We start from the raw sequence: 13,550 nt of genomic DNA, 5'->3' as shown, positions 1-13,550 counted from the left end.
AGCTGGTTTGACAAGACTACCCTAACCCTAGTAATGTTGAATATGATTGAAGGTTGTATACCCAGCCGTGGACGATGCGTCAAATGCAAGTGATTTCAATGTTAAGTCAATGTAAATATGCGTTTACCCGAATCTGCCTCAGTTGCGCATCTCGTTTGCGTAAATGGCGCAAATTGATTTGCAAATGATGCAAATTGAGTGTTGCCATTGGTGAGTTTAAAATTTCTGAACTTTGCCGGAAAATCGCGCAGTGTTAACCAATCAGGAGCTTGCGCTAGTAATGATGTGTTTACAGGAAGCAAGCGGAGTCGCAGAAGCCCCTCCCATGACGCAAATTTCCACATGAATGTCTCGAATAAATAGACGGCTTTTACATGTGAATGAAGCGAGTAAACTCACAATGTTCAAGCATCCAACTACGTGCAATAGCACGTTTTTGCCGCCTTTACCGCGTTTGGTGTGAATCCAGCATTACTCCCTACCCCACACACACATATACCAAATCAGCCTGTGTGACCTCTAAGTCACTTATTTCTCCTGTCAACCCCTTTGAAACCAGAGCTCGTTATAAAAGACCACTACCATCTATCCAACCTCAATTGACGCACATGCTAACTTTCCGTAAAACAGAAAAACGATCGTGCCACGTTGTTTCTTTTTCACTCAACTTTCCAAGCTGGCTGTGCAACAGCTCTGGGGAAACACTGTGATTTGCTCCACTGGGTTTGATATGTGACAGCCATTGCAAGCTACCTGCAGACAAGCCGATTCCCTCATATACCAGCGTGCCCATGTTGGTCCATGCCTGAGCAAGTTTCCCATCTTCATGTTAAAAAGAGAAATCTGGATTCAATTACAACCCTGCTGGTGATGTAGAATTGACCCCCCCCCAATAAAAATTCTCAGGTGTTAAAGGTGCAACCAATAGGAGATATATGTAGATGCCAGTGTGCAATCGGCAGTGAGCCACAAAACATTCCCTATGAGACTCCGTCCTATGATTGACAAGGTACAAGGTCACTTTCTATTAGTTTTGATGACACTTGTCAAACTTTTGGATGTTGCTTTTCGAGAATGTGTGGTATCCATCTCAAATTATATTCATTTAAATGACCCTGGAGCCTTTGAAGTTTGGTGTGTATAAGACCTCACACATGCATGAATAAGAATCTGAGATGGGGGACAGATTCCAACCCATTTTATCTCATCTCAGCTCAGATATTTAAATCTGTTCATCCTTTTCAATTTCACTCAGGACTCCGTGTGCGCGAATGTAAGTTGGATGGCCATGGTAAAGACACCGTTCATATCTCCGTTTAATTAATGAACATCTGGTGTTCATCCACCGAGGCTCCGTAAATCCAATCACAGGTTGTCATTCCATTTTTATTTAGGAAATATTTTGCCATATACAAAATCAGCTTAAAGTTTTTTGAAGAGAAACACGAAACTTCATTGTTTACTTGAATACTTGTTATATTAAGATAAATTGCTTCCATGTTTTCCTAATTTTTGTAAGTCGTTTTGGATAAAAGCTCGTCAATTAAGGGAAAATGCTTCCCTGCCAATGACGTGTTTTTCCGGCAATCAATATTTCCCCTATTATCTACAAGGTGGTACAACTTATACAACTTATATATCTTATACAACTTATAAAACCCGGAATCTGATCTCTATCAAAGTCCTTCACAAAAACCCACTTATCTTATTTTTTTGCTCAAAATTTTGTATTTTTGAAGAAACCTTGATTTGAGGTGATAAAAAGATAACTAATGAAAGTAGAATAGAAACTTTTTTTAAGCAGAGTGTCTGTTCTTTGATTTCATATATTGTATGTTTATATATTTAAAGAACATTTTCTTTAAAGAAGGCATTATACTTTTGTAAAAATAATAAAAAATGCTGGCGCTGGATGGCAATTTTTTTTAACGGTGGCAAAGAGTTAAAAATTAAGCTACCTGGTCGACTTAAAATTTGAGTTAATTAAACTTAAAAATAGTAGTTGACTCAAAAAAGCTGTTTCAATTGTTGTGTAAACTAATATTTTTTAAGTTGAATTAACTCAAAGTGTTAAGGCAACCAGGTAACATACTTTATTAACTGTTTCCCTGCCAATGACGAGTTTTTCCGGCAATTCATATTTCCACTATTCACCAGGTGGCGCTCTCACCCAACTTATAAAACCTGGAAGTATTCCCTTAGTGCAAACAGTTCAATCTCTGTGTATGTTTTGAGGATTTAATATATATTGTATGTTTATATATTTATAGAAGAACATTTTCTTGAAGGCATTAAACTTTTATGAAAATCATAAAAAATGGCGCTGAGTGGCAACTTTAAAAAAAATGCTGGCGGGAAAGAGTTGAACCAACTTTTTCTTTTTTTACAATGTACCAATAAACCTGTATTTCTGAATGTCCTAAACCAGGATTAGGGGGATTTGAAGTGAAAGTATTTGACCAAATGCTGGTCAATATAAATATTTTGTTTTTCACAGAGGTGACTTTTAGCGGCTTTGCATCTAAGCTTTTTAAATGCAAGTGGAAAGTTGAACTCTAACTAAAGGTTTACATAAGTTATTCATATAAAAGAAAATAAATGATAATCAAAATCATTCCTCAAATGTGAATTCTTCTGTGTAGTTTACATTTTTACATATGTTTTTGATTCGCTTGCTGCACAGTCCAATTATACATGTACAGATGCTGTATTATTTTATGATTGTTTTCATCACGTCTATTTACAGTACAGTGCTCTGTTCTAACACTGGTCTCATTTATATTGATATATTCCTGCAGGCAGATGCTAATTGTATTCAGGTGATGTTCATAACTCTTACTGGATTCATTTGAATCTAAGGTTACAGCAGGTCATTGCATTCCCATACAACATAGCTGTTCTTTATTTTTTCGAAACATGTCACTTTAATTTAGATCTTAATAAATGTGACGCTGGATTTAAAGACAATTTGGGAGGATTGCTGAGAAACAAATTAAATCATTTCATCACTAAGCCTATTAATGGCATGTACACAACAAAGAACCGGTAAGGCGTGCACTATTAAGTGAACTTTAACTTAATGGTGCACTTGATCATTAAAAGAGAACAGACAGGAAGATTATCTTGAAACGGGAAATTTAACTGAATAACATGTATGCTGTATGTCATGCTGCATTACTTGGCAAGACTCCTCAGAAAATCAGATAATAAAATTCTCTGTCCCTAATATGTGTGACTGAAGACAAACCTGTTTCATGCAATAGCCTGAGCATTTTATTGATTTGTGTGTCTTTTTCTCTACAGCAGATGATAAATCAGACAATGGAGAACTAGATCTGGATGGGATTGATGAAGATGAGATTGAAAAGGTATGTGGTTTATTATTAATGGGTTAATGGATGAATTGAAAACAAAATTAAATCCAGTCAAAATTAAATCCTCACTGCTAAACATCCTTACTATTCTTCTTGTTTTCCATACGTTTCAATTAATATTTTATTGCATGGGCAAAACTATGTGCAGGATATATATTATGATCATTTGTAATCTGAAAGCTGATAAATAAGCTTTCCATTGATGTATGATTTTTTTTTACATAAAAAATATATAATTTTGACCCATACAATGTATTGTTGGCTTTTGCTACAAATATAACCGTGCGACTTATGACTGGTTTTGTGGTCCAGGGTCAAATTTTATTTACCCTATTGAGAAAATTGCCTTTGGCTTGTTAAACATAAAGCTTAATAAAGTCTAATTTACCGTACAGTATGCTTAAAACTAGAAAAGCTATTTCCAAATGGTTAAGGGAAAAAAGATAATATTCAAGATAGTTTTCTGGTAAAGTGTTTTGTAATTTTGCTTCACAATTAAGTTAATCATAAATCATGTATATTATGCTGTTTTCTTAAAGGGGACATATGATGAAAATTTGACTTTTTTCATGTTTAAGTGCTATATTTGGGTCCCCAGTGCTTTTATCAACCTAGAAAATGTGAACAAAAAAAACCCCAGTAACTTAGTTTTGGTAAACCTTTCTCCAAAAGCATGTGAAAAAATAGGTCATTGAAATTTGGTTCCCCTGGTGATGTCAGAAGGGGATAATACCGCCCCTTTATCTGCTCTATCCAACCACACCACTGCCATTTAGTGCAGAGATCAGCTCATTTGCACACACATTTTTGCTCACACCTACAAAGTGACAATTTTACCAAATAATTAATTATATTTTGAGCTTAAACTTCACATATGTACTCTGGGGAAACCAAAGATTTATTTGACATCTTAAAAAAGTCTTGTGCAATGTCCCCTTTAACAATGAAGAGCTATATCCAAACAGCTTTTAAATAGTAGTGGATAGTAGCATTTACATTTATACATGTGCCAGCCATTTTTAGCCAAAGCGAATTTTACAGTGCATTCCAAGGTATACAGTATGTGTTCCCTGGGATTGAACCCACAACCTTTACACAGTACTCAACCACCGAGCTTCAGGAACACTGTAAGGTCATGTCAAGTTTTAAAACAGCTGCGCAATGCCCACCATCCCAGAACACATTTTCACAAATTATCACCTCCCTAGTACTTATCAGTGTATGCCTGTTCTTCTCTGCAGTACATTTTGAACGAGATTGAGGTAGAGGCGAAAACCGAGCTGTGGATGAAACAGAATGAGGAGTATTTGAAGGAACAGAAAGGTAAGCGAACAGAAGAAGAGAAGCTCAATGGATTTATTAACAGAAACTCGTACACCCGACCTGTACTGATGTATGAAACATATGTCCTTATGAGGGACAAATTCTATTTATATTTATAATTTATATGTTTTATAATAAAAATATATAAGGTTTATAATGTTGTATGAATAGCAATTAGCACAAGACTGATTGAACCTTGCATTCTAGAAGATTAAGGATTTTATAAGTATTTTAATCAAACTTTGAAATTTGGAAAACTATGCTAGATTTTAAAAATATGTTAATGTAAAAATACCTATGATAACTAAAAGATTGAGCCGGTAAAGTTAATCTGCTGAAAGTTTAAATTTTTTTCCATTGAATCTCTCTGTCTGGTTTTTATGGATTGGGGTATTTAAGTATTGCCTACTTTTAAAATTGTAGTTTGATAAAAAGCTGAACTTAATGTGCTCCCTTTTATAGAAAAAGAGGAGAGAATAGCTAAAGAAAAGGAGCAAGGGACTTATAAGGAGAAGGTGAGTATTTGTGCTTATGTGTGGGTCCTACTGTACTTACAGCATTGACCTGGGCTTCTCTCCCTTGTCTTTAAACACTCGGCAGCTGAAGACCCTAGGAGACCACAAACTTTCCATTTTAACTTCATTTCTAGTTCAACCCCAGGGCTCTTAATGCCACGTTTCCTTAACCTGTCTGCTCTGAAATCAGTACCGCAGCTCCCGGTCGGATTTGGATTAGCCCGCCATGCTCTGCATATAATGAGGTGCCTTGAGCTTTATGGCAATTTCAGGTACACTTGGTGACTGTGTGGAGGCTTCAAGTATGGTGAATGATGTACACCCTCTGTACTGACTGTCTGTGGTGGATAGCTTTCACAGACTGCTCTAATGGGATTCTGTCACCTTGTTGTTGACAGCTGTTAGCCGGACATCATTATGCCGAGACCAAACAGGGAACACATGCCCTTCAAATGATACACCAGATGACCACAAAAGAAAGAAATATCTACAATAGTATTGTGAGCTTTGGTTGCATGAAACAAAAAATATAAAATACAAAGATATTAAGAAATAACATATAACACTGTCATCCAAAGCTATTTATAGTGGATTCAATACATTTGACTATGCAAAATCCGCTGAACACCACCTCTGTCAAATTTTTGATAATGATTGTAATCGAATTCTCTCAACACGTACTATATGTTCTTCGAATACTTTTACTTCAAACATGCTTCCCACCCTCAGGCCATTCAGAATGACCCTTTTCGCCTTAACAAAAAAATAATGCCAGACTTTTTTTGTGTTTGAACTCTTCATGTTTTCTGAGATTTGCTGTTTTGTATTGCAAGCACCACGTTCTACCAGTTGAGCTACAGAAAGCCACAGGACTCCATGAATGGGAACTTTCTAAGGACTGACTTTCCTTGAGTATTCCATCTGTCCCAGTTTATCTAATCGTATGCTTTTTGTGATACCTTAGCCAAAGAAGCCTTCCAAAAAGCGAGAACCAATTCTGGCCAGCACTGCAGGAGAGGCCATAGAGAAGATGTTGGAGCAGAAGAAGATCTCCAGTAAGATTAATTACGATGTTCTGCGAGACCTCAACAGCAAGGGTGGAGAAAACACCACCACTCAGCAAGCCGAAGATCCAGCCGCAAGCAGCTCCGGACGCAAGAAGTTGACCCGCCGCAAGAAACAGCCGAACAAGAGCAATCTCGGCCTGGCTAAACCCGCCAGCCTCATGGGCAAAAGGTGAGAACTTTATCAAGAATGATTGTGTTTTTACAATTGCGTGCATATATTTATATATATTTATGCCATTTATCCAAAGTGACCTACAGTTTTTATCATGTATGAGTGTTTCCTGGGACTCAAATCTACAACCTTTTGCACTACTAACTAAGCTGTAAGATCAACTGTATTTTTCCTGATGCACCTTTTGAGTTTTTTTATTACTGTTTTCTACCGTTCTTCACTAAAAGTCCATCTTTAAGTAGTAAACGGGCCCCGCTTAAAGTGGAAAAGAGCCTCTTTTGTTCCTCAGACAAAGGACATGATCAAAAAGGCTGTCCCCTTGGTCTTAGAGGATTACATTTTTCTTCTTGTCCGGCTCCAACATTTTGTCTTTCCTTTGCTCCTTTGGCTGACCTTCACAGTCATTTCCACTAGGAGAAAGCTTGTCATCAATTCAGTGCCAGGACTGTCTGTCTGCCATCACCTGGCACCCTGCAGTGCATGCTGGGAGTCTGCCCCCTCTCCAATTAATAGTCCTCCAGGGCTCCAAACGTCCATGTGAGAGAAGTAATGAATGTACGACAGACGGAGCACAAGATCGTGACTTCTGTACTTTGCCGTTGAAAGATAATTTTTCATTGTGCAGTGTCTTTCCTCAAGTCCATTTCGTTAATGATAATTACTAATTTCATACTGAATGGTGGGATGATGATGAATCAGACATATGAAAGCTGCCGGGGACCTCATATCCTGAAGCTTGGAAAAGGCAATGTACTGACCCCTTTCTTTTTAATCATGTACTCATGAATGCATTTGAAACAAACTTCGCAACATTAGCTTGCAATTGAATCCTTAAGATATAAATAGAGAGCTAGCTAGTGTTATTATTACTTGCTTTGTCTGGCGGAAATTAACTTTTAAGATGATCATTGAATTCTTTATCATTTCCACATTTCTTATTACCTTATTTATATTTTTTATCCATATTTATTTATGAACTTTCTTTAGTATTTCATACAGTACTATGATGTAATTTACATAATACTTTGCCAATTTGACAGCTGTAGGGACAAACTCCAAGCAGAGACCAGTGTAAAAATATTAAATCATCACAGGCTGATGACTGTGGAACCAATTGGACAATAAACTTGTATTTAGTTCCAGCTCCAGTTGAGAGAAGTTGTTTCCCTCAGCCCTGCTGGACCATGGGAAAAATTGTAATGAGCTGTCATGGGAGAAAACAGTTTTCAGTTTTGTTGTCTGATCAGAATTTGTTCACGACTCCCAAGTAGCAACTGTCGCGCATGACTTAATAAATAGTACAAAAAGGCCAGCAGCCTTTTTCTTTTCTGAAATTACTAAATGTGCAGAACTAAATGTAACTAAAGATGTGGTATTGTTTGGCATTCTCAATGCGTACAGTGATCTCTGTCGCACAACACACATTCTGATTGATCTGAACAAAGTATATAAACTAAATGTCATATACGTAAATGTGTGTATGTTTTTATATGGGTGACTTTATAATATATTGGACTTTTTTGTGTTTGGTGTATAGACGGCTTCAGCAGTAACATAGCATAAACAAGCGGCTTTCGTGGAACAAACGTAATTACCGGTAAATCCCGCAAAGAATCAATAACAACAGAGTACTTCTATAGTAGTTTATGTATGAAAACAAGCAAAATAAACAACGAGTAGATTACCATAGTTCAAATCATAGCTAAAGTAGAGGAGAGCAGGGCACAACCCTAACGCTTTTTGGTTTTGGCTCAATCATTCAAAAAATATTTAAGTTTGATTAATTATATTTTTACACAAGCAACACACACATCTCTGCTACAAATGAACATTTAAAGTTTGTTTTTAGTATTTAACATTCTTGGACAATTATGCCAAACGTGACAGAAGTGCAAACGTTACAACTTACCCCATAGGTGGAGTTAATTGTAACAGGTAGGGGGTTAGTTGTAACACTTGCTAAAAATTTAATTTGCAGGAAAATATTTCAATACTATTTTGTCTTTATACTTGAAGTGGATATTGTTTATATATCTGTCTATAATAGACAGGTATCCACACTGTATTCATTCATCCAGCCCTTTTCTAACAATAGTTCAATTATAAATGAATACAAATGTCTAAATATGTGAGAAAAAGCAGCACAATTATGACAAAAACATTTTTTTTAATGTGACCCAGTCTGTAATAATCATACTACAGTTTAAAAAATCTAATTCTGAGATAATGTGCATCAAAGTCTGATTTTAGTCATTCATTTCATTATGATTTCAATCTTTGATGTGACCTTATTCAATACATTTTAAAGATAAGAACAAAAATAAATTTGACACATGATTTTTGATAAGACAGGCACATTTATTTTGTTGGCAGCCAGCAATCATTCGTGTGTAGCCTATTTAAAACAACGGCAAGAATTATGCTAACGTTAGCTGTTTTGATATCGTAAGTGCTGAGGGGTTAGTTGTAACACAGCATTACAATTAACCCCACTGGGTCAATTTTCAAGCCCACCAAAAAAGTTGCTAAGAGCTATAGACATATTTCAAAACGATGCTATGTTTTAGTCAACAAGACACTGGTTAATATGACATAGCATTGGATTGGTATCTTACACACCCAACTCAGAAAACGAAAAAACATATGATGAAAAATTTTTACTTACATGCCACCAAAACACTCGTTCACCAATAACTCTCTGGAAAAACATTATACATTTTCAATAATTTGCGGGAGATCATCTTTTGGCATGGTGTGAAAAAATACCGGAAAAACAAAACGCTCAACCTTGTGCAACAATGTAAACAGTCCGTGTTACAACTAACCCCGCTTTAGTTTTTGCCCCGCGTACCCCTATTTGTTCCAGAGTTTGGTTTAGCCACTAATCAGACCATTAAACAAACAGAGACCGGAAGTTAAGTTTTGTCCACATGCATAACTGTGACAATGCACGTGCGCCCAATGTATATACTTTATACTACATAATTTTTGTGACAGAAACAGTAAAATGTTTGCGTTCACACCAGACTCGGAAGAGGCGGCAAAAACGCCCTATTCACGCATAGTTGGACGGTTGAACATTTTGAGTTTACTCGCTGCATTTGCACGTGAAAGCTGCGCGTGACACATTCTAGTCATTCATGACATTCACGCAAAAATTTGCGTCATGGGAGGGGCTTCTTCTGTCTCTGCTTGCTTCCCGTAATCAGGTCACTACTAGAGCAAGCTCCTGATTGGTTAACATGGGGTGAATATCCGCCAAAGTTCAGATCTTTCAACCCGCGCTGATCACGTGACAACGCTCAATTTGCACGGAACGTAAATCACTTTCGCAGCTGGTGTGAACGCTACATTAATGTGATACTCCAGCCAAATATCAAAATTACCCCATGATTTACTCTCAAGCAATGTCTAGCAACTCCATCATCTTTCAGACAAACACATTTGGATTTATTGTAGTATATGTCCCTGCTTTTTCAAGCTTTTAATGGGAGAAATCAGGGAACAACATATTGTAAGAAAAATATATATTTAAAATGTGGCAGAAAGAATTTTATATTTTCTTTAAATATGACATTTTTATTACAAAAGCAAATGTATTTGCTTTTAATCTGCGGTAATAGCTAGGAATTATATGCCCACCTTGCATTTCTACACTTGTCTAAAGCCTTACAGTTCTCAAAACTGGCAAAATTTGCCTTTTGAAGTGTAAATCTGATCTAAATGTGGGAGGATGACCTATCCATGGATCTCTTCTTCATATACCTCAGAGAAAGTGGCAGCCTGACAGAACGTTTTGCCTCTCAGCTCCAGTCTGCTGCCTGATCCCACTTCTGATCTTTGGTTTACAGTAAAGGCTCCTGCTTTAAAATCAGATTCACAGTTTGGTATGTAACGTCAGCCCTGGCAGGCAAGGCAGAAGAATACATATTTCAACTCTCCCCCTATCTGGTCTGGTTTTCCTGTTCCATGACAGCATAAGTGAATATTGATTTGTAAATGTTAGCCTTAGGTCAGCGGTCATGAGTTAATTCTTCCTGTATGGTGCTTTTTTACCAGGCAGGCTTAGTAAGCTGGGTGACCTAATGTGTTTCACAGACCCCCATTCTGGCCTTCCTCTCTCTATTTGACCATGACCGCTTTCCCACACTAAATGCCATTGTTTTCACCCCAACGTTTGGTTTTCACTCATTTTTACAGTGGGCCCTCAAAGTCCACAATGTTAGGACCTAGTGACTTGTGTGTTAGATGGCAGGAAACCAAGGTAATCAATTGTGGAGTGTGTCACTCGGTTGTTTCAATTGAGCTCCTTGTCGCCAAAAACCCTTCACTACCTCCTAGCAACAAGAGCAGTGGTATGAGTCATTTGGTTTTTTTCTAGCTCGGTCACACTGACCCAGGATCAGTGTGGTTACATGAGCAGTCTGAATGCGGTGAAGTTAGTCTCTAAGGGCTTTTGCAGCAGAAAATCTCTTGTGGAAGTAAGTAGGATAACACATCAGACAGGACCTCTTAGTCCTCAATGGCAGAATCTTGTGCCTGGTTACCGACCTCAAAGTGAAAAGGGTTTAGGTTGGGTCTCTCAGCATGGAGGGCTCCATTGTTCATTTAGTCATTTATCAGTGAGTTGAGATTTCAGGGTCCAGAGGATGTCTAGTGGCGGGAGTGCAGGAGCCACATCCTGCTGATGGGAATAATGTTCTGTGGCGAAGCATTTGGATTGTTTTAATTATCCAGTTAGATCAGTGTTTCTCAAACTTTTTCAGCCCAAGGACCACTTCATCTTCCAATATTTTTCTGAGGACCACCTAACAGAATCTGACTCTAACACGCCCCCAAAAAAACAAAAAAATAGGAAGGATAAGCTAAATTTAAGTTTAATATGCAACTGTTTTAAGTCAAAAACAAATTTTTTAAACACAAATGCAATGCTATGTTCAGAAATTATTATATGAATTTTATTTAATTTGAAAAAGTAAATGTAAAATGAGTTGCAGCTTAATATGAACAACATACTGCACATGTGAAAAAAAAACTGCAATTAAACATACTATAACAGCCTAGGTCCCACTTAATGTCATTCCAAAGAGCCATTAATTTAAAACTGAGGTGGTGGGTATGTGAAGTTTATGGTTGTATCTATGGTAACAATATAATGCTGAAAAAAAATTCCCCTTAATGTCCAAAATCACTGAAATTACAGGGATTTTACACATGAAACAAAAACTAGTACATTACAAAACTAATAGATCTGTGGATTTTAGCTGCTTTCAGTTTATGCTTGACATTAAGCTTTATTCTACATTTAAATAGGTAAATAAGATCCATATCACACTCATTGGGAATTTAACTCATTTACTCACTTCAGTGCACATATCAAAAAAGTTTATAACATGGAACATAACATTGTTTCATGCAGTTTTTTGTCAAAGCTAATTATTACAGTAGCCCTATTTCAACAACAACAGCCATCTTAATAATTAAACATTAGGCTAGCTTCTAATAAGACAGAATATGTTTTTAGATTTCGCAAGAGCAGTGAAATCAGGTGTATGTTTGTCAGCACGATACGCATACAGTGGTGCAAATGAACTGTTCGTTTAAATTGCATTATTGTGTGAGAACGATGCTTTGAATTTTGGAAAAACGGCAGTTTCATTTATTAAGACATGTAACGTAAATGTCATTGTTGATAAGCAAGTCATAATTGAGCAGACTTATCAGACAACAATTGTCGGAAAAGGCAGTGTTTTAAAGCTGGAAATACAACAAATAAAGTTAAAACAGCCATAGAGTCCGGTCTCTTAACTCACCACAGTCAGCTATCGCGTCTTGAGACGCGGGCGCGTGATGGGGAGGCGATCGCGTTGAACTTGTGGACCAAAGCGCGAATATAAACACGTGACACAGCTGCTCGCACCAGTCACGTGACTCGCGCTCTGCAGCTCATGCTGTATGAAACAGACGCATGCGCATCAACTCGTAACTGTAGGGCCCGTTGTCTAACCTACTAAATTTATTCTAGAGATATCTTTTTTACAGACTACATAAAGGGATGGATCAAATTACCTTGGGGGCCGGGTCTGACCCGCGGGCCGCCAATTGAATAGCCCTGGTATAAACACTTGCCTAATTTAGGTCATCTTTTGGCGGACCACTGGGGGGGTTTGGCGGACCACTAGTGGTCCGCGGACCACACTTTGAGAATTACTGAGTTAGATCAATAAAAACACAGATCTAAAGTACCTTAAATTAAGATGCAGTAATATGTGTACAGTCTTAGAAATAAAGTTTCCTAAAGGTTCTTTGACAGCTCTTTGCTAACTCTTTAATTGTTAAGTTCATAAGTGATGTCACTGATTTGAGGGAAAAAACACACAAAATTACTGATTTTCAATGTAAAAAGTGATTGTGGGCTGGATTTTTTTTCACCTTTTTCACAGTCTTGGGTATGTCAAAGATTAGTAAAAACATTGGCTTTGATGCATCTTTTGTTTTTGCGCAGCATCAGAATTTATTTATTCATTTATGGTTTATGGCCATTTTTGCCCCATTGACTTCCATTATAAAAAATGTTTTTTGATTGCAGAGCCATGACACCTTATTATCATGCATTCTTGATTGTTGGTAGTTTTACCTTTTGCAAAAAGGTAAAATTTGTCATTTTTACTGTTGATCACCATGTGGCACCATTAACCCTTTAGTAGGCCTGTGCAAAAAACAGAGCTTAATTTTTGGTTTGTACATTGAGTTATATGGAGTATAACAGCAGTACTGAGGTTGATTAACAGATTTATGCAAAAAATTTTTTACAGCAGTTTAATTTAGTGGCCTTATTTGGCCACTAACAACACGAAAGGGTAGTACATTTGCGCACAGTATATTGTTGAGTTTTGAAAAATTTCAAAGCATTTTCTTAAAATATGTGTAAATATAAGATTTGTCACCAAAAATCATTTCATTTGCTGAAACACAGAGAAAGTTGTGGCCAAATTAATCCAAAAAAATTGCCAAAAATGGCCCCAACAACACATAGGGTTAAAATAAAGGGCATAAAGTTGCTAACATTAACATCTGTTTAGTAAAATTAAAATGTTAT

The 13,550-nt window shown here is 36.9% G+C and overlaps 1 protein-coding gene across 5 annotated transcripts in view; it reads left to right on the top strand.

Annotated features, from left to right (window-relative positions):
- brf1b (BRF1 general transcription factor IIIB subunit b) overlaps positions 1-13,550 on the top strand; it is a 74,228-nt gene that overhangs the window by 39,841 nt on the left and 20,837 nt on the right. For 4 of the 5 annotated variants that reach the window (XM_065257184.2, XM_065257180.2, XM_065257181.2 and 1 more), the window contains 4 exons: positions 3,304-3,368; positions 4,616-4,697; positions 5,160-5,212; positions 6,177-6,448. In XM_065257184.2, the coding sequence (XP_065113256.1) occupies positions 3,304-3,368; positions 4,616-4,697; positions 5,160-5,212; positions 6,177-6,448 (472 nt within the window). The remainder of the gene's footprint in view (positions 1-3,303; positions 3,369-4,615; positions 4,698-5,159; positions 5,213-6,176; positions 6,449-13,550) is intronic. The other variant, XM_065257183.2, reaches the window with a different exon arrangement.

Source organism: Paramisgurnus dabryanus, chromosome 12 (genome assembly GCF_030506205.2).
Source record: "Paramisgurnus dabryanus chromosome 12, PD_genome_1.1, whole genome shotgun sequence".
Lineage (NCBI taxonomy): Eukaryota > Metazoa > Chordata > Actinopteri > Cypriniformes > Cobitidae > Paramisgurnus > Paramisgurnus dabryanus.
This window is presented reverse-complemented; position numbering and strand designations above follow the sequence as displayed.